Here is a 26,693-nt window from a genome sequence, read left to right on the forward strand (position 1 = left end):
ACATAATTCATTACTTGTATCCAGTTTTTGTATTTTCTGACCATTTAAATTAAATTCTGTAAAGGTCATGGTTTTCTTGCATGGAATTTTTCTAAGCCTTGAACACTCATCCGTGTAGTGCCCTGCAACCAGCACCCTTTCAGTGGTTTTTCTGGGGACTCATGGTTATTGTCCCTACCCTATTTATAAACATATTCACTGAGTTAGAAATACTTCTATTCTTCTGCTATTTATATCTGTTGTCTCTTAACAGCTATTTTTGAGTATTACAAATAACTGAAGCAGGATCAGGTCTCATATTTTTTGCATTTGTGGCAAGCCTTGTTGACTTCCTTAAGCACATAATACCCCCACTGTTTTGTTTTAAAGGTTAGATTATAATTAAATGCTTTGCCAAACTGGAATATAATAGGCAATGCTTGTGACTGTAAATAAGAATGTCTCAGAGTGACAGCAAAGTGAGCAGGGCTGGCAGGGATAGGTAGATTCTGTTATCTGAACAACCATTTGTCCAAGTAGTTTCCTTTGAAGCAGATTAGATAAAGAAAGACCACTGGGACACAAACATTTTCTGTTATTGATCCTAGTTTATCTAAAAAGCTTTCTGTAGGTCTGCTTAAGTCACTTGCTAGGATTATTTTTTTTTTTTTTTTAATAATTTCCTTCTGTAAAATAAATTCTATGATACACCCGCTGAGAGAGATGGCAGGTACCCAGAGGCAGCCAGCTAGCTTTGGCACTTGCGTTCGGTGTTTGCTATGCTGTGCTGTTCCTAGTAGAAAGTACTCAAAAAGGTACATGGTTAAAGTGATACAGAGAATAGAGTGATAAATGTCCGAACCAAAAGATTGTGTTCACTGAACTGTCATGCTAAGGAAAACAAATTCAGCTGTTCAGAGCACTTCTAAATTCCTGCAGTTGTCTATGACGTGTTTGGATTCAGCTGGGAAAAAGTAGGGTTTAACCTTGTGCCTTTTCCCTGGATTGCATCTCCCTTTATAGCTTTGTAAAGCCTGAATGAGAGCGACCTAATTTATTCTAGTGGCAAAGTTTTCTTAAATAAGTTTTGAGGAACATAATCTCATATTTTTCAGAGGAGTTACGTGATGTCAGCTTTTTCCTCATTGAATGTTGGAGGGCATATGTTTATATCTGCAGAGAGCCATGGATTCAGCCCAAGTAACTTCTGGCATCTACCTGCGGTGTCTGGGAAGCATTAGCTGCTGTGCAGTTGCCATACAGTTAACCGGGATCACTGTTTACCTCTTCAAACTGTTATAACCCATCTAGGATTTGCCTTGTCTTTTGGAGGTGTCTCTGCCCATCCCTCCTCAATGGACTGCAGGGTGATTCCACCTCTAATATAGGCGGTTCATTTGACTAGGGTATATATGGAGCACACTGTTCTTGCAGCAAACACATTTGTTTGCCTGAATTATCGGTCACCTGGAGAAAATGCATTCTTCTAGAATTAGGTTCATGTTTGTGTATTCCAAGTTTATGTATTCTGAGTATCTTTCTATCCTAAAGCAATATTTTGGGCAAATTTAAAGTATTAAAAGCAGTAAGAAGTAGTTGAAGTGGAGGACTTGAGGGAATTAGTGGTGTTTTAAAAGCAAGCTATTATTTGATGTAAGCTGATCTCTTTATTGAAGAGGCAAGAGTGTATGGTCCATAGAGGGAAGTATAATTTAATGCAGGAGTTCTTTTGAAATTCAAATGTCAATGTTTGAGTCCCAGAAACCTTTGTTAATCCTAACTTTTTTACATAATGGGCCTGAGCTATAAAGCTATGGTTATAAAATGATAACACCTATTAGCTTTTAAAGAAGGGGATTGTGGTTTTACAGAGTGTTCAGTTTAATTAACTTATATATCACTTTTCATATGGCTGTGTGATAACTTTTAAAGAGTCATAGATACCCCAGTTTAATTTTTGTCTTATTTTTAAATGAAGAAGGAATTTCTTGAGGTCTGTATGTCTAGAGGAATGTCAGTGATGATGGGGCGTGTATGGTGTCAAGAACACAGAGCTAGGTACAATCATTTTTTTTCTCCCATGAATGAAAATACTTTTTGTTCTGAAATGTTGTATTTTTCTTTAATGAGACAGCCGATAGCCATGTAGTCAGGTGCAAATGTCTTTCCCTTGCTGGATTTACTGCTATTAATTTTTTCATTACAGGTCACATAGAAAGCAAGCTAATTAACTTGTTGAGGGAAGCAGAAGTAAGAAAGAAAAAAAAAGAGAAGTGCAAATTTTCCCCTAAAGCAAACACATGAAAGAGAGGTGGCAGGAGAAATGAAAGAAACTGGTAGAATTCTGTAGGTGACACACGGTATTGTGCAGTTTATAAAATGGAACAGTTCAGAGGAAGCCTGTGCGTTAATACGGTGTTGGACTCAACTCTCTAAATATTAAAGTCCTGTTTGCAGGTAATTGAACTTACTGTTTCTGAAGAGGTCTGTGTATTTATGGGGCCTTAGTTAGAGGTAGTAGGCTCAGATATGTTGTATCAGCAACAGCCAGATACCTGTTTTCAATATATGCGGAGCTCAGGAATCCAACAGTCATCAACAAAAAACTGTTTTAATCAACATTTTTTTCTGATAACACAGTACAAGAAACGTCTAAAAGCTAGATCCTCAGCTGTTTTGAACTGACAGGGTTCCTCTGAGATTTCTTCTACTGTTAAGTATTAACTGCAGTTTTTAGCATTATTAGTCACAAAAAAAAAAGACTCAGCTGTCTCTGGTCCTATGATGGGGTTGTATTCTTGCTATGTACAAGATCCAGTTTGCAAACATGTATTCAGTTTGGCAACATCTGCATGCATGTGATCGGTAGCCCATTTTTCAATTTCGTGCTGAATTTCAAGCACAGCTTTTCTTGTGTTAATGCTGTTGACACAATGCTAACAGCAGGTCTGCCGTTCCTGTGTGTAGTGCTAGATAAAGACGAAACTAAATCAATGCTGCTTCTGTTGAGAAGTGGGAGAAAAAGTCTCCAGGTTGTGTTTTTAAGTGATTTGCTTTTGTTAATTATTTCTACCAATTAGTCCTGAAGATTTTTTTTTTAAATTTAGTTTATATGAAAGGGATTGTCAGATCTGTTTCTTGAATCAAACATTATTTTCTTCTATTACCAGCCACATACAGATATTGAAAAGTACTGTATGCTCGTAGAAGTCATTGAGAGAAAGAAATCTGAGGATGCAAAAGCCTTGCATTTTGGCCTTTAGGGGAATGTACATGTCAGTGTAGTGACAATGTATTATAAACTTCTGTTCACCATTATGTATGGACTGTCTGTGGATAGAAGCAGGAGCTGACAACCTTTCTGTTGCTAGGTTCTTTCCAGAAGTGATGAATTGAGAGAAGATAGTCAGAGACAACAGACTGAATAAACAGCAGCTCCAGAAACTCTCTGAAAAATAAAGTTTGAGTCACAATAAAGCTGAACAATGTAGCTGCAAAATAGAAGTTTTGGTGGAATAGTTTGTTATCCTACCATGCTCTCATATAGTCATAAAACATTCACAGTGTGATGAAGAGATGCTCAAGGCTTGAATCCTGGTTACTTAATATGTGCATTTTTACTATGTGGAGAGTCCAGCACTTGATATAAATCTTGCCTACTTGTGCAAGTGCTGAGACTCCAGTTTTATGTAAGGTAGAATTTTTTGTGTGTCCATCTGAATATAAGCATTGTTGGTAGATGAACTGAATTGCTCTGTTTAAAAAGAACCTGCAGGTCCTGACCTGTAATGTTTAGGTCTGATAAATCTTTAGGTGATTGCAAATCCTTTTAGCATTCTGAATTTTGCTGTAAAGCTTGTGGTAAATAGAGCATGTTTTGACTGTGTGTGTGAACTCAGCTGTGAGGAGGAGGAAGTGGGATCAGCAGCTCCTCCACCTCATGAGTCCCTGGAGGCACTGTCAGTCAGACGCTTTCCTTTGAAGGGTAGTTCTGAGTTGCCTCCTCTTTGTTCTGGGAGGAACATAGTAAATAAATGTTGACCTATAACTACAGCAAATTTAAAACTAAATAAATAATAAATTCCTTTTGGCTGATGAGGCTTGCAGGTTGGATTTCTGATCCTTCTAAGTAGGGGTAAGTGGGTATTTTATCTTCCAGTGATGAAATACCTCAGCCCTCAAGGAATCACACCATATGTGTCTCAAAACTTTATACAAAACATTGCAGTTTTGTACTTTAGGACTACGGACATATTGTTAAACCAAGTCAGGAACTAAACTGCCAAGACTTCCGTGCACATCCTCTGGTCTGTCTGAACTGACTGCTGTAATTTCTGCTTGCCCGTGGCCATTGCTGTCTGCCTCTGGCCATTTCTGTATCCAGAGGTAAACCCTCAATCAACTTCACATGGAAGAGTTATCCCAGTGGAGCAGGAAAACAGAGACATGGTTCCAGATAAGGAAAATACCACAGGATCAGCCATAATTATAGCTGTTCTACTGGGTTGGAAGAATGCAGAGGAACAACAGTGGAGGTCAAGCTTCAGTTAAACATAATACTCTCTTTGTTTGCAGTAAATGCAGTTTAGCAAGCAAAACTCTATTCAGTGGGGCCAGAAACATGGTGCAACATTTGCTTCTCCTATGTTCCAATATGAAGTGCTTCAAGCTTCCTTCAGATATGTCATACCACTTCTTCCAAAGTCTGATAACAATCATCCTAGAAGCAATTGTCTCAGTAAGCTTTTTTCATAGCTGATTATATTGAAACAGTAGCAGAAATACAAGCTGCAGAATTAGGTAAGTTACTTTGTGTGTTAAGTAATAGAAGGACCCAACACACAAAATGGAGATAACCAGCTCCTCCATTCTTAAATTCCTGGGATTTGTATTTCTGAAGTATTTCTGAAGACAGATCACTGAAAGACGGATCCTACTCGTATACAATGAGCTTTCAGGCGTACACTGAACAGCATATTCATAGCTTTCCACCATGATCAGCCATACGTGTGTCTCCACTCCTACCAGAATGTCAGAATAAATTGGAGTAATATCCAAACTTTAAGAGCTTGAGTTTTATAGTATTTTATCTCATCCTCAAGTTGTGTCTGTTTACTCTCTGATTTTACCAGGATCAGGGGTATTTTTGGTTTGTCGTATTAAACGATAGTAAAAGGTTTGAAAGGTCACACAAAAAGGGAAATCTTGTCAGTCAGGATCTTCAGGAGTTAATACAAGATACAGTACTTTTCAACATTTTCATCAGTGGTTTGAAATCCACCTATATGTGTAAGGCTATAGAGAGGTTTCCATTTTGATATGATTAAATAATTTAAGAATAAAACATATGTGTAATTAATTTTTTTGTTGCAATTTATAAGTCTGCTGAAAAATAATTCACATTAACCCTATTATGTTGAAATGGACTTGTCTTCAGACATCAATACTGATTTCATTTGCTTCCCTCTGGACCCATATAAAACGAACAAAAGTGTCTTCGTGTGAACTGTGGCTTGTGAATGCTTAGATGTTTCTTACGCGGTAGTGACCATGGACATCTCACTGTAAGAACTTGGAAAAAATGACCTGTTGGATTTTTACTAAGTAGAAATCTAGTTAAAATTAAAAAAAAAAAAAAAAAAAAGAGGCAGTATTTAGCAGCTCTTTAGCTAAAAACTGTATTCAGACTTTCTTTGAGACAGGTTTCCAATTTTCTACAGGTTGAGAGAAAATATATTTCAGTTACAGTTACAGCCTGCTTTTACAGCAAAGACATATCAGTCAACTGCCCAAACTGGGACTCCGTGAACAGAAGTATGCACGTTTTCTTTTCATTGTCTCTCTCTTGTCTAGGGTCAGTCATGAAGGGTTTCATGCAATTTTTGTTTTGTTTTCAGCTGAAATAAAGATCTGTTTTAAATACTACCATGGTGTTAGTGGAGCCCTCCGAGCTACTACTCCGTGTATCACTGTGAAAAACCCTGCTGTGATGGTAAGTTTAGCCTATTTGTTCATTGTATTTGTATCAGATTCTACTAACTGTCAGACTGTCTTGGTTTGAAAGACAGGTGTCTGGGGAGGAAGGCAGGAGCCTCCCTTGAAGTGGAAAGTGCAACCCCCTTCCCTCCAAATTATTATAATTTTGAAATTAAGGGGCCTTCAGGCAAAGATATGGGGAATAGGAATAACAGTTCTTTACTAATATAGATATATATATATATATATAACACAAGGCAGGGAAAAACAAACAACCCACTGGTTTACACTGACAGAGTCAGGAATACAACCTGCCACCCTGTTAGGGTGGCAGTAGCAGTCCGATAAGATGATGGCTGCAGTCCTCCTGAAGCGATGGGTGTAGTTCTGTTGAAGCAGCGATCAGGTAAAAGGGTCTGGTCTTCCTCCGAAGGTCCAGTGGTAGGTAGGTAGCTCTTGTCCTCTGGAACTCCACTGGGGGGAAAAAGCTCCTCTGGGAATCCAGTGGAAGAAGGCTGCTAGGGTGTTCGAGATCTCCGTTTTTATTTGGCATGGACTGCTTGGCTCCTTCCCCCACCCCCCCCCCTCCCCCACCCCCACCCCCCTCCGGGCGGAGCATCTCACTATGGGATGGGGAGTCGTGAGGCAGTTCCTTGATGGGCCATTAACAGGAGATAGTCCAGGAGCGAGTTATCGATGGGTCAGGCGATAAGGCATTGTTGTGCCCAGTAACAGGAGATAGTCCAGAGGGGGGAGGCAGGGAGCACCGCCCCACCTGGTCTCAACAGCTCCTGAAGATGGTAATAGAATATTTTTTTTTTCCTTTTGGCACATTTTACACTGTAACCCAAGACACAGACAAACATACATATCAATATAAGTCTCCTAGTTTTACCATTGGCTGCTGGTTTTTTGCAAAAAAAATCATATTGCCTGACAAAAGTCACTGAGTTTGGGAAAGTCTTTTCATGAATTTGTATTGTTTGTGGTAAAATAACAATAAAAAGTCACAATGAAATCTTTTATGCTAAGAATTTGCTTTTACTTGCTTTCAATTTTGAGGCTTACAGTTTGCTGTAATTTAACACCATAATAGAATTTTTTCACACTGGTTATGTAACTCAAACTGGAGCCTTATCAAAAGTCTCCATTTCTTATTTGTTAATATTAAAAAATAAATTGTTGCTGAGATAGCAATTGACAGTATGAAAATGAAACTGGACAAAACTCTGCTTTTGTAAAAGTTACTGAATTTTTTGAATGTTCATATACTGTTGAAATTTAGTAATTCTCTGACTGTTAAGAATTATTGTTGTCTTACTATGCTTTCATTATAAAACTTTATTTTCAAACACTAGAAGTTTTAGAGTTTTTTAGTTGTTTAAATAAGTAGTGGAAGAAGAGCTGTCCAAACTTGTATCCAGGTGCTTTTGGTGGAAGTAATTGTAAGTAACAGGCTAGCTGTTCAGGTGACATGAAGTTTCATAGTGCAGTTGGTTCATTGATATTACCTGCCAAATATTTAAGATCACATCTGTCAGAGTGGTGTCCTGACAACTGCAGTGTTGAAGATACTGTAGAGCGCAAGTTATTCAGACTGAATAGCTTTTATTCTGATCCCCCACCTTTTCAGCATTGTGTATTATATACAAGTGCATGCTACGGCTATATGATACTATATGTGCTGTACTAGCCTTTATATCAAATGTTTTTGATTTCTCTTAGAATTACAGACCTAGGTGAATGAGCTTGATAGCCACTGTCTTTAACATCAATTTATAAACTAAAAACAGTAAGGTGGCCTGATTTTGAACAAAGGAAAAAGTGCATCTCAAAATAACTATTAAAATGGGCTACATGCTGCACTATATCATTACTGAGAAGCAAAATGATTGATTATATTGGATGGAGAAGCCACTGGAACTTGTGTGTTTTCTTGACCTTGTCATACTAGCCACTAGTATTTTTGAGATTAGTTGGACAAAAGGACATTTGAACTTCTGTCTTTGAACATGCATTTATTTACTTGGTAGCTACCTGAAGACCTGTCTTTCAGAGTCTTTGGTCAATCTTGAGTCTTTGGTCAATCTTGTTGCTATTTAAATTTCTTTCCTTTGAAAGGTAACACAGGGTCCTGGGTATTGTACAGAATTTATACACCTGTCAGAAGATGGAATTTTCTATAAACGTTTTTGTTTGTGCTAACAGTACAGATTTCCAGTAATAGTGAGCTGTTAGTTTCCCTGATGAGAATGTCATATGACAGCTCAGATGAGACTTCCTAAAAATACCATATTGGGTTAGTCATACATAACTATACCAATTGTTAAATGTTAATACCTGACACCATTTTCATGGTTTTGGTGCTAAGCTTAAGCACTGTGCGGTAGAGAATACTTTGTTCTCTTGGCACAGGTCATGTGTGTTTAACGTTACATAAATGCTGTTTGTGGAAATTGTGAGAGTCATGGCATGCCCACTCCCTTTTTTAAGCTGCAGTAAATTACCTGCTTACTTGGATCATTCTGTGTTTTTGCTTTACATGATTTGGTGGGAGACCTGTTTCTGGTTTTCCTCATACTGGTGGCATATCACACCAGGCATTTCAGTCCATCTTATTTTTGGATAAGCAACTAATAGTCTGTTGCGTTCATTTGAACTAGTGGAAATACAAGGCCTGATCTAGCATTCAAAAACACTGTGTTACACCAGATGAGATAGCCTTTGTAGTGCAAAAACCTAAGCCTGTATGCTGGGATGAAATTTTGTACTTGGCACAGAAAAATTGAAATTGCAGTTCAGATCTTAATCAAACAAGAAAAGGTTTTATAGTGAAACCATGGAAGTGCTAGGGTACACTGTTACAATTCATTTTATTGTAGCTGAATTGTGGGCAAATCCTATTTTCTGTCAAATGAAGTAGTGATTAGCAATGTAAACAGTATTATTCAGTCAGTGATGTAACAGAAAAAAAAGGTAAAGAATGAGGAAGGCCTTTTTCTTGATGAATAACATTTTTAGCAAGAAAACAATGCATGTTAGAATAAACCCAAAAGAGTAAACTGGTATACATAGCGTTCTTCTGGCCTTGCCTGGGCAGTTTCACCATCCCAGGGGGATGCTCCCCTTGCTGCTTCCAGGGAATCTGTCTGTAGATGAGGGGATGCTGTTCCAGGTGGAATTAACCCATTGCTTTTGATGCCCTCATAATTTTACTACCAGCTGTCACCACTTATGCATCTGTATAAAAGTCACTGGCGTAATAATGCCATGCTGGGTGGGAAAAGTGCGTCATGAGACCAGCAGTGAGGGAAGGGAATGGGCTGGTTGGTGAGCGGTGGCACTTGCTGGCATGGTGTATTCCCTCACAAGACCGCTGAGGCCCATGGGGACATCGGGCATCAACGTCATTGCTGTTTCTTCATTGCTTTGTTTAACTGTTTGTTATGTATGAAGTATTTGAGTTTGCAATGGGAGAAATTCTGTGTGTTTGCTAATTCTGATGAAATTCTAATGTGCTTGCTGATCGTCGTGGGAAGTATTTGAAAGCTAATGTTATTAAATAGCTTAAAGAAATATAAAAAGGAATGATTACATTTTTGGTTAATGCGAAGTGGGTTCCTCACTGCTACCACAGCTCCAGAGTAATTTATTAATCTGGTTACTTCAAACAACTGTTCAGCTGCTTTATGTACTTCATCTACACACATAGGTGTGAGAGTATTTATTCAGCTTATTTTTTTTATTGTTCAATAGATCAAATAACTTCCTGTTCTGTCACTAGTATTAAGCCCTAGTGCTGTGTTCGGCTGAAGCTTTTTCAGCAGGTGGTGTCACCTCTCTTGCCTGGGAGTGAGTGCAGTGCCTACCTGGAGAACCATTTGACTTCAAAGATAGCTCCATTGATGTTCTCATGATAGATTATTCAGCTGGATGCACATCTCTGTCTTGAAAGACAAATTCTTTTGCTAGTTGAAAGAGCTAGACATTAATAAGATGTGAATACATGAGGAACTTTATTTTGAAGTAGTGCTTTACCTAACAAGGGATTTCAGTAGAAACCAAACCTGAAAAATCTGTGAAGCCTAAGCTTTTAGACCACATTTGGATTTAGAGATCTGATGCACTTTTCTGTTTAAAAAGAGCTTTTGTTCATAGATCTGAAGGCTTTTGTTAGTCTCTCTTTGATCTCTTTGCTTTTTTTGTTGCACAGTAAATTATCTAATTGTGGAAAGTGACAAAAGTTACACATGCTGTCACTGGCCAGCTCAGTGCTCTGGTATGTATTACCAGTCCATACTGTTGATTTTATTTTGCAAAAGGGAAACCTATAAGAAAATGGTCTCTTTTTCTCCGATTAATAGTGTCTGCATGTGTATTAGCCTATACATGTTCTGTTTGGAAGATTCCAGGTACGAGTGTATTAGCACTGCATAGCATAAATAATAGATATTTTCCTAGAAACAAATGCTGTAGCTCTGCCTGTCCCTGGTCATAGGCAGTAGTTGGTCAGATTCTTCCAATGCATACTACCTTACAATTGCATTATCATTGTCAAGCATGTACAAAGCAGACAAAAACTTGTGTGGTATATTTCATTTTTTTCTCCTTTTCAGATGGGAGTAGAAGGCACGGATGAAGGTGCTTCTGGAGCCCAACACTCTAGAAAGTTAGTCAGCTTTACCCTATCAGGTAAAAAACAACACTACTCTGTGTTTTACAAATTACTGTTAAAAAAAAAAAAATTGGTCTTTTAAATAACATCAAAGTTGGAACGCTTTTCTTCATTAGCCTCTGTAGGAGCACACTCTAGTGGCTTGAAAGATGTCATTTCTTTAGAAGTTCTGTTTGTTGAAAACAAGCCAGAATCATGAATCTCCAGGAGTGAAAGAAATGGATTTGATAGGTCCCAGCATGAAAAATTTGGAGAAATTTCCAGTTTGCACAAGGGACAGTTCCCCTCAGGTTGAAGAGTGGAAAACAGCCTCTAAATAAAATGCAAGCTGGTTCCATCACTTTGAAGGGGTAAAAAAGCAATGGCTGCAAATGGTGGTTTAGAAAGGAAAAAATCTTGTGACAGAGCTAAGCCGACTCTACAGCAAAATAGCTGTAGGGGTACAGTCTACCAGCTTCACTTGTTTTGATTAGCACTTTATTCCACGGGAATTCTTGTGTGAGACAAAAGCATTTTCTGTCTTTGCTCAGGCTGAATAAACTTGCTTCTGAATCTTGAAGAGCTGACAATGAAAACATTTAGAGATTGTAGGGGTAGAGCAGAAAAAAACCCTGCTTTTTGAAATGATCTTCCAGCAGTTATCTGGGATAGAGCTGATAGGTTGTATAGATACATAGAGTACTACAAAAATAATTGTTTTGTGAATTCTGAAAAACCTGTTGTGTTTAATAGAAGGTTGTGACACAGCCTGAGGAGTACCCTAAATTAATTTTGAAAGTTGTTTTGACTGAGAGGTCTGTAACGTATTTCCTGGAACACTTTTTGGTTTCTCATTTGCACATACGAAGTTGTTTATTTTAAAGGCAATTACCCATTATTTCGTGGTATTTCTGCTGTGTGGCTTAATTTTGAATACTATGTAGGATTTTTTAAATTTTTTTTTTTTTTTTACTGAATCCACACGCATGGCATTTCATTTTAGTGCAGTGAATTTTGCCTGCATGTATAAACTTCTCATCTAAGTATGTATGTGCCTGCTGCATTGGAGTCATAAAAAGTGTGTGACACACATTGCAGTACCTGATGGAGAAAGACACATAAATCTTGTGCTTCAGCAAACCTAAACAGAAATATTTTACAGTTGTTTAAAATTCAATATCATATAAAAAAATACCTCTTTCTCTTTGTTCTTCTTGAAGCTTGTGATGTCATTAAAGTCCTTAGGCATGCACCTGAGGAAATTATTATTTATTGTTGCAAGTCACAAGGGCTGCAGTACTGAGGTTTACCTAGGAAGAAGCAAGCATTTTCAGAAAACTTTGCCTCCTTTTATGTGAGATAGATTATCTTCTTCTAAACTGGGAGAAGGTGTGTATCGTAGTCCAGAACAGCCTTGATAGTGAGTATTTGAAGTTGTTATGTTTATCAAAATCTCAACTTCGGGAAGATGTGAGTGTCTTTGTTTAGCCTGTATCTGGGGCTAAACTCTATTCCATCACCTGATGACCCCTCCCCAGTTGAGAAGGGGAATTGGGGAAAAGGAGAGGAGATCCCAAGGCTGAAGCAAGGACAGATTTAATGAAACAGCAAAACAAATAAAGTATACAAAGTTTGTCTGACCTTCACAGTCCTCTGGAGCAGGAGGAACCCCACAGGAGCTCCCCTTGCTCAGCAAACCTTCCCCCTTTATAATGAGCAGGACACTATGGTAGGGGCTACCCCTGTAGCTCACTCAGGGCAGCTGCCCTGGCTGACTTGAAACTGCTAACAGCCTGCCTAGCATGGCTGGGCTGTGATTCTGTCCCAGCCAAACCAGGACAGTGACAATTCACTACATTACCTTCCATACAGGTTTTTTTATCTTAGCCTCTTCCCCTTAACCAGAAACAGAGCAAGTACTGTGTGATGGTTTTTGGTGGTTTTTTTTGTGTGTGTGGTGTTTTTTTTTGTTTGTTTGTTTGTTTTTTTAAGAGTGGAATTACCTTACATATGGAGAAAAACATTTGTAGGTGAGCTACAAGTTCATGCTTTTTGTTTTACAAATGACTGGAGGCTAAAGTGTAAATGAGGATGTTGATATCTTTCTTCCCTATATTCTCTTGGGAAAACACTTGACTTCCTACTTTAACTGTCTTCTGTGCACTGGATCCAGTTAATGTATAAGTAATTTTAAGTTGCTTTATTTAGTGGTTTATGGTGAATTGATTTCCTGGGTAATATTTTAGGAATGTGCTACTTTGTGAAATAGCTTTAATTTACTCAATTCCTTTTTCCTTCCTTCTTTTGCTTTACAGATATTAGAGCAGTTGGACTTAAAAAAGGCATGTTCTTCAACCCTGATCCTTATCTAAAGATGTCCATTCAGCCAGGCAAGAAAAGTACATTTCCTACATTTGCTCATCATGGCCAGGAAAGAAGGTCAACTATCATCAGTAACACAACTAATCCTGTTTGGCACAGAGAGGTAATGTATCGCTTTTGAGAGCTGTCTGCCAGCTGATGCAGTGTATCAGGCTTGTATTTTCTCTCTATGCATTAGTCCTTACTCTCTGAAGGCTGCTTATTTTGTAGCTAGTTATTTAAACTGACACAGAAATTGTAGTAATTTTAGGAACCCTGTTGTTGGATAGAAACAGCTATCATCTGCATATTTAAGCTGCACTGCTGTGAGGTTTTCATTCCCTTCTCTGCTAACAAGAGTTGAACTCTCAACAGCCCTGTAGATTTCTTGAAATTGCAAAAATAAATTAATTAAAATGGATTATATGTTGTGAGAAGACTCTTTTAAGAAAAGGTACAGTAAGTGAGCATTTATGCTCAGTGATTGCAACAACTGTTCATTTAGAAATGATATTCTCATTGTGCGTACTAGGGTGGCAAGCTTTCAGTTTTGTCAGGCAGAGGAAATGCTTTTTGGTGTAGCCTCTATATGCACTTGCTGTAGGAAGGAAAGCCCAGGGAGGCATTACAGCACCACTCAGCAAGGAGGGGAAAAAAAAGACAGTCTGGCAGAAGACCGTTTTCTGGATGTATTTGTATTGGGTAAGCTGTGCAGGTCTCAGAGAAGGAACTCGGTCCCTGAACTGTCTTTGAGCACTGAAGAGCTAGGCTGTGCCTTGAAGATAAATGTTTATGTGGGAAACAAGGTAAAAATACTAACACAAGTCCATAATCCTTTCAGGACTGGCAAGCGGCGTTCTTGATCTGTGCCTGTTTTCTAATGAGCAGATGCCTGTACTGTGTTTGAATCTTAATGTGTTCTTTAGGAAGGCTGGAAAATTGAGTGGGCTTTGGAAAACGTTCCCACAAATCATAATCATACCAAACAAGCTGTAAAGCAGAACAGAGCAGGGCCAGCATTAACACTGCTCTGGGGTGCTTGGTTGAGGGAAAGACTGTAGATGTGTGGAAGTCTTAAAATATTCTAAAAAATCAGAGTTCTAATTTCTAATTTGAGTCCTCATCTTTCTGTCTATCCGTCCATCTATCCAGTAGATAGAAAGAAAATCTACTCTTATTTTTCTGCATTTTTCTCCTCCAGTTCTCCTTGGTTTTGAAACTTGTATTAGGAAAGTGATAATGTTCACTGGTGCACGCATTGTATCAGCTTGCTTTAGCTGCTGTATCTTCCCTATAGCAATGCTCTGATCCCATTACATATGCTGTCCTAGTGGTGCAGAATTGATCCTGTTTTACATCTACTTCTTTCTGCAAAATAATTTCCAATTTTACAGCAAACTGAGAGTGACAAATTTTTAAGTTCTGTTTATCACAGGAATCCAGCTCTGACAGTTGTCCAGCGTGAGGAAGTGGTTTTCTTCCTGACCCAATTTAATTGCTGGTTTTTAATATATTTAGCTGAAATGGAATTGTTCCTTCTTGTGTTCCTTGTTCAATACATCTTTAGCTATCTAGCCAGGTGCATATTAGGCATTGTACTTGGGTTGTGATTTGCTCAGAGGTCTTAAAGATGGCAGATGATAAAGGTAACCAGATGACCTCAGCTTTTCTGAGTAGGTTATACCATACTTGTTTGTTTGTTTGTTTGAAACATCTTAAAATCTAGAGGAAAAATAAAAATCTTTGGTTCCTAAGCTTGCTTTCCTAAGGGAATTTGCTATCACACTGTGTGTAGATGTGTGTGTCTGCCAACATGCCCGCTCATCAGTTTGCCCTGTACCACTTTTGAATCTTTTGGCCCTCTTCAGGCCAACTTGACAGAGCAGCACAGATCTCAAAGATGAAGTATTCATAAACTGCATGAAAATTGATGCTAAGCTGAAGAGAGTAACTGTGATAATGTTCCCTTGTAGGGAAAGGTTGAAGAATGATCTTACTAGACATCGATGAATCTTTTATAAATTAGCATCATGTTGTTTAAAGGCCCCAAGGGCACAAAAAGGTTCTGCTGAAGCTTGCTGAGAAGATTTGTGGACTTTGAGGCAAAAATCTATAGAAAATTCTACTCCTTTGGTTACAGTACTCCTAAAAATACTGTATACACGGTGTCCTTTTGACCTCCTGTCGTGCATACAAAAAACTAATGCAGAGCGTGGTGTTGGATGGAAAGTTCACTAAGCACAGCCTAGAGTGAGACACTCCTCCTCTCCTCCTTCCTCCCACATTGACCTACCTACTCTTCCATAACCTGGTAGAGTACAGCAAGGATTCCTTCTGTTTTTGCTTTCTACTCTCCAAATTGAAGCAAGTAGTAGGATACATTGCTTTCTCCTTTCTGACATAGACCATGAAAGTGCTTTTATCCAGTGTGGTCTCTTACTGAGCAGTTATTTTCCAGGAATAGCAAAATGGGATTCCTGAGGGGCTAGGTACATATGCAAAAATACAGTGCTTAATAAACGATGTTGACGTTATTTTGCAACATGGAAGCAGCTATCATCAGTCATTGCTTTTGGAGTTCACTGCATGCTAGTAGTAATTATGTACATACTTTTTGAATAAAGGTGTATTGATATGGTGTCAAATATGTTCTTTCCTTCCAGAAATATTCTTTTGTTGCACTTCTAACAGATGTCCTGGAAATTGAGGTTAAAGACAAATTTGCCAAGAGTCGTCCAATCATCAAGCGCTTTCTTGGGAAGTTAACCATACCAGTTCAGAGACTATTGGAGAGACATGCAATTGGGTAAATAAATACATTCTTAGCACTGACTTACATTGATCAGGGAGGCTCAGCATCTAGAATATTGGTGCAGAGCAGCCTTTCTGGCTTACTGGCACAGACCAGCATATTTCTGCTGTGTCTGTAGTAAGAAATAATAGTCATTTTAATAGCCTGATTTCCTGACTGGAAGATGTCAGTGTTTCTAACCCTGTTCTGAATGCATGTACCCATGTTTGTGTGTATGTATGTCTATAACTTGTTTTTGGGTTAATTTTTTTACACAAAAAATATTACCCACTGGCTAGCTATTCAAGAAGCAAGTCATTATCACAGTATTACATGATTGTGTGCAAATTTTTTAGAAGCAGCGGATTTTATTTAAAAAAAAAAAAAGCGCCTGCCCATTTCTTTTGCACTGGTATCCAAGAGCAGCTCAGGTGTATATACAATCTAACTTCCCTATGAAATGCTTCATCTTTGAGATTCAATAAATTGTGATAAGTTGAGCAAGCAGATTTTTCTAATTTGCACACTGCTATACATTCAAACATAGTGCCATGATACAGACTTGTTTCAGGGTGTTCATTTCCATGCTAAACCCCAAAATGTTTTCTGCTCTGGGATTCCTAGTGCTGCAGGGTCTGGAGCTTAACCGTTTGCTGTGTTCATCAGTTCTTGTCTATATTTTTTCAAACCAGTAATCTAGAAGATATTTCCTGTTTTCTTATCTATACGTCAGTGATGTATCAAATCTTTTAATGAGAGGAAGGGCTGTATAATAAATACGTAGCAAGAATATAGGTAAGTATTCCGTTTGGTTTTGCCATCCTGCTGTTAGAACTGACGTTAAATCAGTTTTGCCTCTTCATCTGTAATTTATTTGTCCATTTACAGTTTTTGCATGCCAATCAGTTGTCAGGGTTCCGTTTACCTAGACATTGTGAAGACAGACAACATTTCACCAGAAGTTTTTCAAAGGAGGGTTAATATAGGTGTGAAGTAGAAATGTACTAAACATACAATGAACTGCTAATTCTCTTGTATTTTGGTTTTGGTCAAGCAAGTAAAACATCTTCACTTTCTTCTTCATCTTGATGATGTCAAGGATAATTGAAATCCTCTACTGGGTTAACGTGAACTTTAAAAACTACACAAACAAAGTCCATGGACTTACAGTACACCATATGCTTAACTTGCCCTTCCCTTCATTAATGACCAGTATTAATGAATGAAAAGGTGAAGTTCAGATCCAACCACTTTTGGACAGACTGAACCAAAACTCTGCCCCGCTGTTAGCTGTCATCATAGATCACAAGTTTGCATAAAGAAATAGCCAGTGGCTTTAAAATTCATGGAAAATATGATAAATGAGCATGAGAATCATCTAGTATTGATTCAACTGAATACAGAGCATGTTGTGGCTTTTTCTAATCTTGAATGGCCTAAAAAAATATCAACCTTATGTAAAAACTGTGGAAACCTCAAATGAAAATCTTCTGAGGATACCTCCAAGTCTAGCTGAGGAACTGTGGTTGGAGTACAGAGCAATGAATCTGTGACAGATCCTGGAGACACTACTATAATAATTTGATGTACTGCAGCCTATGTAGTCCCTACAGAGCAATGTGGGGAGGCTGCTTTGCCTTACGTTGTCCACTCAGGACATTTTTTGCTAAAAGTTAATGTTTGGATGCAAACTGCTGCAGCTTATTTCAGTAATGACCTTGCGTTTGTTTTAGTCTGTCACTCATATGGCATTAGGAATGCTCCCAGTAAAGGAGAGGTGTTTATACCAATATAAATTTATTTGCATAAATAAGAATAATTTCTTGTGGAGGTCTTCAGTAGCTTCCTCCTCTTCTTTCAGCTGTCCCAGCTGTGCAGAGGGGGCCTGGGGCTGTGAATTCTGGCTGTGCCTAATAAGAATGTATAGCCTAGGATCTGATCCTAAGTCTCAAGCTGATAAAGTGCTTAATCAAGTCTGAGTCCCAATGAATTCAATAACTCTTAAGAACGTATTTGAAGTTAAATCCAAGCATTAATCGCTTTTCTAAATAGGAATGCAGAATTGCTTTATTGAATGAGAATTAAAATTTGAAGAATCTGGGAATTTTGTGTATAGTAAAAAACCACAAGGGGGCAGAAGGTTTTAAAAAATGAAAGGTTTTTTTAATTATAAAACATATTTTGGGTTGGGGGAAGGAGGAGGTTAGGGGAAAGGGATCCTTTGCAGTTTGATTTCTTTAGGACTTGAGATTTAGGGCTGTGTAAAAATTGCTGGGGCACAAGCTGTATTTGGAAATGATCAAAAGTAGTTTGTTAGACTGTTTCATTTGTTATCTAAAGGTATTTTACACCATTGCTGGTGTTTGTAGTTTTCCACACAAGCCAGAGTATGTGGCTGATTTTAAGGTTGTAATAGAAATTACCTTCTGTCACGCAGACTCTTATCTGATAAGAGCCTCTGATACAAAATCATGGAAAAATAAAACCAGTTAAGATTTTGAAAAACCCCAATATCTTTGTTTTTGCAGAGACCAGGTTGTCAGCTATAATCTTGGCAGAAGGCTCCCAGCTGATCATGTAAGTGGATATCTCCAATTCAAAGTGGAAATCACGTCTTCTGTTCATGAAGGTGAGAATTTGTCAGTGATCTGGATCTCCAGCTAGTTGTATGGAGAGAGTTTCTATATATTTATATTTATAGGATTTTCTGTGATAATATACTTTCTCATTTGTGTACAGTGCCTCTATTACAGGTTTTTCTATTGGGATTCAAAGTGTAGATATGTAAGGCACTGCTTTGGAGGTGGTAATTCCAAAACACCAACACTCACCATTTTATTTTCCTGTTTTGTTAGATAGTTTTTAAATGAATCTGCTTATGATTTTCATTTTATGGGATAGATTGGGTAATCAAATTCATTGTTTCTCTTCACTCTGTAACACCTTTGGCTGAGATAAGCAGTTGCAAGTAAGATTCCACCTCTGCTCTCCTCCCCTGCTAGTGTACATAAAGATCACTCTGTTCTGTCCCCCTTTCACAGGACTCTATCCTGCTTAGAACCAAGAATATGTTACAGTTATAAGAATACATGCTCCCATTGGGCAATTCTTTTGTTTCCCTTTTCCCCTGTTCTGAAGGCAACTAGCAGAACATGGCTGGTAAAGTTACATGTTTGTCACATTGTACGTGTCTATTTACATGTCTATGATCTTAGATTCTCCTCCATTAAACTTGGTATAATCTCTTGGGTAATGAGATACTGCTCTCTATCTTTTAACTTGATACAACCTTCTTGCCTTTTTTATAGCCACGTAGTCCTGTATCTCGTTAATATTCTTGCTTTGTCACCATTAAAGAAAATGCTTCTGTCTTCAGTCCTGTTTGTTGCCAGGCACTCTAGTTCACTGACTTCAGTGTTAGGTTTCTTACAGATGTGTACGGACACTTACAGCTGGATTATTCAACTCTATGCCTGTTTGATTTCCATGGGGGGACTTACCATCTTGTCTCTCAAATGAGATGGCTTATTTTCATTTCCCTTTTGTATGTATTACTATAGCATACCTGATATCTCATGAACTTAAGTAAATTGCCATTCTTTACAGTGAAAAGTCCTATAAATTAACTCAAAATAAATGTTGCGTATAGAATTTGATATCTGTACACAATTTGTGATTCCTCATGTGATCTCAGATGCTGGTTTGCACGCTGCTAAGGCTGTACTCACAGCTTGTGTAAATCCTGATTTTGGATATGAGGGAGACTCTGTAGAAAACTGGTTCCTTGGTTGTGAGGCTGGTTTTACTGACGGTTTGGCAAGATTCTTGGCAGTGCTCTGTCTTTTGAAAGCAAAATGGGAGTCCTTTAAAGTCATACTTCACACCCCTTAAATTTTCTATGTCTTACAAAACGGTATAGACTTATACAGAGAAAATTCTGTAATTGCTATTATAATGCTGTAGGTGCCTCTATTGTTTTAATTGTATTTATTTAGTTGTCTGATTGAAATAAGCAAATATCTTAAAAGATGTGTATTTTTATATCACTTCTGTGATGCGGACAAAGAATGAACTGTCTGTTGCTGCATTGTGTTTCACATTCAGTCTCTGTGTCTCTGCAGATGCTTCGCCAGAAACAGTTGGCACTTTGCTAGGAGTGAACTCTGTAAATGGAGACTTGGGAAGCCCCTCCGATGATGAGGACATGCCAACAGGACATCATGATACATCCACAGTGTGTTCCAATGGTCCAGTCCTCGAATCTTCTGGAGAAGCAATCCTGAGACACCCTTTAAGGACTAGTACAACTCTGGAAACGGACCAGGATGAGTTGACCTCTGGTGCTTCAAGATCTTCACCTACCAGAGGTTGCCAGGACTCACTAAATGACTATCTGGATGCAATAGAACACAATAATCATCCCAGACCCGGGACGTCTGCCTGTGGTGAGCGTCCACGTGGAGCCTCCCCAAAACTGAGGAGTAGCTTCCCTACTGACACAAGACTTAATGCTATGCTTCACATTGACTCAGATGAAGAGGAGCATGAGCTACATCAAGACGTGGGTTTTCCGTCTTCCTTGGAAGACGATGGTGGTTTAGTAATGCTTAATGGTGCTACAAGAAATGTTGAAAGAAATAGTTTAGGTTACTCATCAGATCAGGTAATGCAAAGGCCTGCAGAGAATGAAAACGTTTCAGCCTCTGAAGCTCCTTTGCCATCAGCTGACGACCAGCATCAGCAAGGGACTCTCCCAGAGCTTCCACCATCACAGTTAGCAGGAGGTGAAAGCCTGCAAGGTTCTCAAAGTGAAGCACCAGCAGATCAGGCTGGCAGTGAGTCATGTGCTGCTCAGGAGTCAGAGCAGCCTCCTAGCAGTGTGGAGGCAGGAGCTGCTGATGCTGCTGCTGGGAGCAGAAGGGGTGTTAGTGAAACTGAATCAGTTGATCAAGGGTCTGAACCTTCCCAGATATCATCAGAAACTGAACAGAGTGATCCTGCTCGTACAGAAAGCGTCAGTGAGGCTAGTACCCGTCCAGAAGGGGAGAGTGACGTGGAAGGGGCAGACAGCTCTTGCAATGAAAGCGCAACTGTGCGACATTCCTCAGTTGAAATGCGGTGTTCCTCTTTTGAAAGTGCCAGGTTTCCTGAGACTCCAGCGTTTTCTTCTCAGGAGGAGGAAGAGGGAACTTCTGGCATTGATGCAGCTAGAACTGAGCCAAGTGCTGAAACACAGGACTCTGCAAGTACTTCTGGTTCCCTACCTGCGGTACAGTTACCTCAGGAGGAGGTACAGGAGGCTGAGGCAGGTGAATTACAAGACCAAGATGAAGCAGAAGAAATCTGGCAAAGAAGAAGCCTGCAGGCAGCAGCTGCCAGTAGTCAGTCTCAGGATGAAGAAACTGAAGGAGCCCAAGCAGCTTGTGAGGGTGCCACAGCACAGGTTGAAGGAGCTACTGGAGGTAACAACTGCAGGAGGCACTTTCTGAAGTGACCTTTCTGTAGTCAGTAAAAATTATTAAAAAATTAACGTCTGAAAATAAAGATCTTCATTTCTTGATTTCATTATCTTTCAAAATATTTTTTTGTTCCTTTGAGATTTATTCCCTTCTTCACGAGACTCTTGGGGGCTTTGATTTAACAAAAAAGGGAACCTGCAATATCCAATACATGTTTATTTTGAAATTGGATATGTTTTAATTCTTGAGAGAGTAATGAGAAGGATGAAGAGGAGGAAAGAGATCGACAATGTTTCCCTGCTCACTAAAGAAAATGGTGATGAGGGGGGACAAAAATAACAAAACTCTGAAATGCAAAATAGAATTTATATTTGGATCTTTTCTTTCACTTATTTATATATTAGCATTAAAACATAAGGGTAATCAAAAGAAAGGAGAAAAAATACTGGGTTTTAGTTACACTTCAGGCTGTTTATCTTCCTATTCCCAGTTCCTTATCTGTATAGACACGTCCCAGCACAGCTGTAACCGTGGGAGGAGAGGAATGTGTGACTCAAGTTAAGGCTGTAAAACTCTTACCAATTGCAAAATTATTTTAATAGTTGAGAATTCTGTGTCTCACTAAAATCACTGAAAGTAGAAATGTGTCCCTAACAGGTTGTTTCCAAGCACATTTCAGAGTGGATTATCCATTCAATTTCTTTAGGGATTGACAGGGATCTAGTCAAGTGGGTTTCCAAATGTGTTTTTCATAACATTTCAAAAGTTTTGAGATCTATTAATTTCTTCTCTTCATAAACAGCTCTTTGATTTGGAAAGAATAATTTTAGTATTTATTTCAAATACTGTCAATACTTTATTTTTCAGCATTTTCCAGACGTTTGGGACTCTATTAAGTGTCAGGTTGCACCATGCATTGCAGATCAGTGTGGCTGCAGCGAGGAAGGTCAATGAACAGTTTCACCTCCCACTCTTACAGCAGGGTTTCTGCTGGGGCCAGGTAGAGCTTTGTCCTTGTCCCTTGCTGGGATATGGCTCAGGCACATGATGTTGTTTCTGTGCCCTGGCTTCTGCTGGTTACAGGTGGATTTGGCACACCCCAAGAGGTGACATTTTCAGGACGAGGACAGCAGCGCATCGCAGAGAAATCACTTGCCTAGAACCGTAGGCGTAACTTATTAGAACCGTAGGCGTAACTTATTTTGCCCCCCAAAATAGATAACTATTGGATATATCCTAAAATGTCATAGTCCTGCAGAAGCTTTAGCGTGTCTTGTTCACTGTAGAGGCAGTTCTGAGGCTTCCCCACATTGAAAAGATAATTTGTGGGCATTTTGATTCTAGGTTCTCAAGCCAATGGCCATCAGCCCTTGAGGTCGCTGCCTTCGGTACGTCAGGATGTTAGCCGGTACCAGAGAGTGGATGAGGCTTTACCACCAAGTGAGGTTCTTCATACTTTAATTGGGGGACAGGCTGCCTGGGTGTCATTACATTTCTTTTTTAAATGTGAGAACTGAGAATGAACAGCTGAGAAGTTCTAAGTGAGGAGTGGTGATGATTAAGTCTAGTGCTGTTTTGCAAAAGGCATTGTGCTCAGTCTGCAAACTATCAGGATGTGTTATGACAATTATACCTGGTGTATACAGACTTGCTAAGTGACATTTGCGGATAAGTAGGAGGGCAGGGTGCTGCCTTTTCAGTAGGCAGTGCACATGGGTAGGGAGGTGAGGTGATATGCTATATGAAGCACTTGAGGGAAAGGTGTCAAGCACTCTGAAATCCCTGAGTAGTTTTTGTATGGTGATGATGTACAAAGAAAGATGTAACGTCTTCAATCTCTGCAGGTTTTGTGAAAGATGCCTGTGTTCTCCTCGTGTTTTTTGAGGTAGTGTGAAGACTTTTTGAATTAAAATAAACCTGGGCATTAAGCAACAGTTAGGTGAGCCTAAATTGACAGATAAATTGTAATTTCTCTAATGCATATGAAAAATACATTGCTCCCAATTGTTGGACTGATTCACTTCCTTAAACTTGAGGCAGTGAAAATCTATTCAGTATTAGATATTTAAAGAAAGGAGAAAGGACCAAAAAAAAAGCTACACAGCTAATAAACAAACATTACTTTAAAAGAAAAACACACAAAAAAATTAAATTCAGACCCATGGAAGTCTGTGGCAAAGCTCTAATGCTTTAAAGGAGTCAGGAATTCAGATAGTGTAAAATGAATATATCCTTAATTCACTGTATGGCATGGGACTGTGTTTGCTCTGTAATTGGAGAGCGTAACTGGAAGGAGCCTGATAGCAGAACACAGATACAACTGTGTATTGGAAAGCCAGGGTGATAAGAATGTTTTGCTTCCTACTGCTTCTTTTATAATCAGTACGTATAATGAATCAGTCCTGCATGTAGATCCTAAGGTTAATTAACTGCCACCTCAATAATCCACTATTATTTTTTATGAAATTGTGCCTGGGAGACATATATTTCAGTTGCATTTTTAGCCCTTTTCATACTGGAAGAGACAGAGAACATTACAGGAAATACTTAGAGATAAGTGTAATAAATGAGAAATGCATAGAGATAGCTTTTATAGTACCATAGTTTATACATAGATTGCTTTTTGTGTTTCAGAAGCAAACTATGCACTACAATAATTACTTGGAAAGCTATTGAAATGTTAATGGAAAAGGTTTGGCTGTGTGGTATTTAACATTTTTGACATTTGCTAGGATTTTACACAGTCATGCATGGGCATGCATATACACATCGCCCCTTTACAGTCAATGCCCAATGCAATCTTTATGGAGATCATTCATTTCCTAATGTGAATGAAATCTTAAATACTAATTATTGCCTAGATTTAGTTTTTCTCTCCTAAGTTCTGCTTTTGGATATGTAATAGTTTTAATATTTTAGTAGTGAAAAACTAGAGAAAACATTTAGAATACACTTTTGAGTTATAAACTGTAATTTCTTTTAATTTGGGTTGTATTCTATTTGTTGTTTCACCAGAATCTGAAACTAAGAAAGAAAAATAGGTGTATTTCTTTCAGTTGTGTGTATGTTAAGTTAAAGAAGAAGAGAAAGAATTGAAATATTTATCTGGTATTTCTGTCTATAACATGCAACTTTATGCTCCAGTTCCTACATTCCTAGGGAAAAATCACAAATAACCTTGACTGCACAACCTTGATGAATTACAATTTTGCAATTCAGCAAGCTAAGTTATTTGTAACACATCTCTCTACCAATGATGTGACTAATGGAAGATATCCTTGTCTATCACAACACTGATGCAGGTGCTTTACTTTAGAAGCTATTGCCCAAGTGTTTAAAGTTGTGTATTTAAAATTGAATGCAGGCAAAAGTGCTTTTCTTCTGCAAGACCAAAATGGTGACTGTGTGTCACAATTGGACATGTAATCATCACAAGAAAAAGCTCAAGTATTATACAGTGGTTTAGGGTTTGACATTTAAACGGAATAATGAATTCACAAATTTAAACTGGTTTGTTTGGGATTTTTTCCCCTGACGAATAATTCCCTCCTTCCTGGAATACTTCCATGTTTTGTTTTGTTTACAAACTGTGGTTAAAATTTTTGAGTGTTTTTATTTTGTCAGAAGATACTACTTTTTTGAAATGAGACCTTTGCCCAAGAACATCTGATTCAATCAGGTTTTTTTCTGTTTAAAAAAATGGAGATTTTTTTCAGAGAATGTTGAAATGTTTCCATTTGCTTTTTTGAGATATAAATGAAATTTTTTAAAATAACTTTCAGATGCATTATTTTGAATAGCAAATACTGTGATTACATCACAAGCTTTGCATTGATGTAATTTTGTTTGGTTTTAGACTTGTTTTACAGTATCATACAAAATTTTGATTTTTTTTTTTTTTTTCCTCCTGGAATTGAAACATGTTCCTCAAGCAGTTCTCTTTATTCCTGTCCTATTGTGCTGCTTTTTCTTTTCTTCCTCTGAGCTTACTTTCCTACATAGCTCTTGTTCACACTAGAAATGCTTTAAAACACTAATAGGCTGTTTTGATTGTGCATCGTAAAGATAGAAGAGTAATTTGCATTGTGGCCAGCTAAAATACACAGCTGTCATGTGGAGATGACACAATGAGTTTATCTCAAAACCTGCCTTTCACCCCTCTGAACTCAGGCCCTACAGTGTAAGACAGGGAGCCACTTGGCTGTCTCCAAGAGTTGACAGAAGGCATAGTATGCATACACTAACAAAGCCTGAGGGTTTAAGGCTGTCAGTACTAAATACTTTACAGTAGAATTTAGTTCTCCTTCTCTGCTGTCAAGACATTTTTGTGTTCTCTTTCCTCACAGAGTGGCAGTCATTTAGGATTGGTTGCTTTCCAGTGGTTTTTAAAATGTTACTGCAGTGACTGATGTTTTCACTTAGACTTGCAATATAGAACGTCTCTTCTAGAAACCTTCTGAGCTCTCAAAGACTGTTTTTCAACTGACATGCTAAATGGTTTGCATGTTTTCTGCGGTTGCTAGTGTCCAAGAATCAGGCATGTCTGTTTCTGTATATAAAATATTTTAATATGTTTTTTAATTATTACGTGGCCCCCAGCCATGATCAGTGTCTTGCTCATTTTATAAGCAGTTATTAGCCAGACAGTGTTTCTGACCTAAAAAGCTTATGAACTAAGTCCTAGGTGTTGTGATGCACTTGGTTTCTGCTGAGCACTGAAAAACCAGATGTGGTTGGGGAAAGGTCCCAGTGCCTTCATCTCTGCTCTCCCATTGTGTCTTCATGGTCTAGACTTCTAACACTGTCTGTAGCTTGTGTTGCAAAACCAGTGGACAGCATTATAGTTAATGCTGTTAATAATTAACAAGAAGTTGAATTTGTTATGATATTTGCATAACTGGCAATTCTGGAACCTGCATGTAGTATATGAAGGAGGTTTATTGTTATAATTGTCCATCTTTTCTGGCAGGACAGCTTACCTTTAACATAGATACGTGTAAATGCAGGAAGAGCACTGGCATCTCTTTTATTACTGTTACTATTAGCTGGGGAAAAGCAATGACAAGTGTCAAGTTTTGCAAGGTTTTTGGTACTTATCCATTGGCCTTTTGCACTGGAGTAAGCCTCAGAGATTGTATCTTGAATTACTTAAAGAGAATTAGTCTAAGTATCCTGATTTTTTTTTTTTTTTTCTGGGACAATTACTGGTTAATGGGAAATAGAATAGAGAAAGGAATAGAAATTATTAGATATGGATTCCATAGAACCTCATCTACAGTGGGGAATTCGATTTATGGGATAAAATAGGGAAAAGCCGTGTCTCTTTTACCTTCAGTGAGAAAGTTCTGTGCTGAAGTCATCCTGTAAAAGAGAAATAGAAACTTGAAACAATAGATTCAGTTACAGAAGTGACAGAGCTGAAATAGAGAAATGAATAAACCCCAAGTCCTCCGTAGTTCACAGTATTTTATTG

At 38.3% G+C, this 26,693-nt stretch overlaps 1 protein-coding gene across 1 annotated transcript in view; it reads left to right on the forward strand.

Annotated features, from left to right (window-relative positions):
- Positions 1-26,693, forward strand: part of HECW2 (HECT, C2 and WW domain containing E3 ubiquitin protein ligase 2) — a 115,686-nt gene that overhangs the window by 39,513 nt on the left and 49,480 nt on the right. The window contains exons 3-9 of the mRNA XM_086465208.1: positions 5,877-5,971; positions 10,572-10,647; positions 12,925-13,094; positions 15,634-15,776; positions 18,290-18,390; positions 19,883-21,223; positions 22,565-22,660. Of these exons, the coding sequence (XP_086321334.1) occupies positions 5,877-5,971; positions 10,572-10,647; positions 12,925-13,094; positions 15,634-15,776; positions 18,290-18,390; positions 19,883-21,223; positions 22,565-22,660 (2,022 nt within the window). The remainder of the gene's footprint in view (positions 1-5,876; positions 5,972-10,571; positions 10,648-12,924; positions 13,095-15,633; positions 15,777-18,289; positions 18,391-19,882; positions 21,224-22,564; positions 22,661-26,693) is intronic.

The sequence above is a fragment of the Leptosomus discolor genome, chromosome 5 (genome assembly GCF_034619465.1).
Source record: "Leptosomus discolor isolate bLepDis1 chromosome 5, bLepDis1.hap2, whole genome shotgun sequence".
Taxonomy (NCBI): Eukaryota; Metazoa; Chordata; class Aves; order Leptosomiformes; family Leptosomidae; genus Leptosomus; species Leptosomus discolor.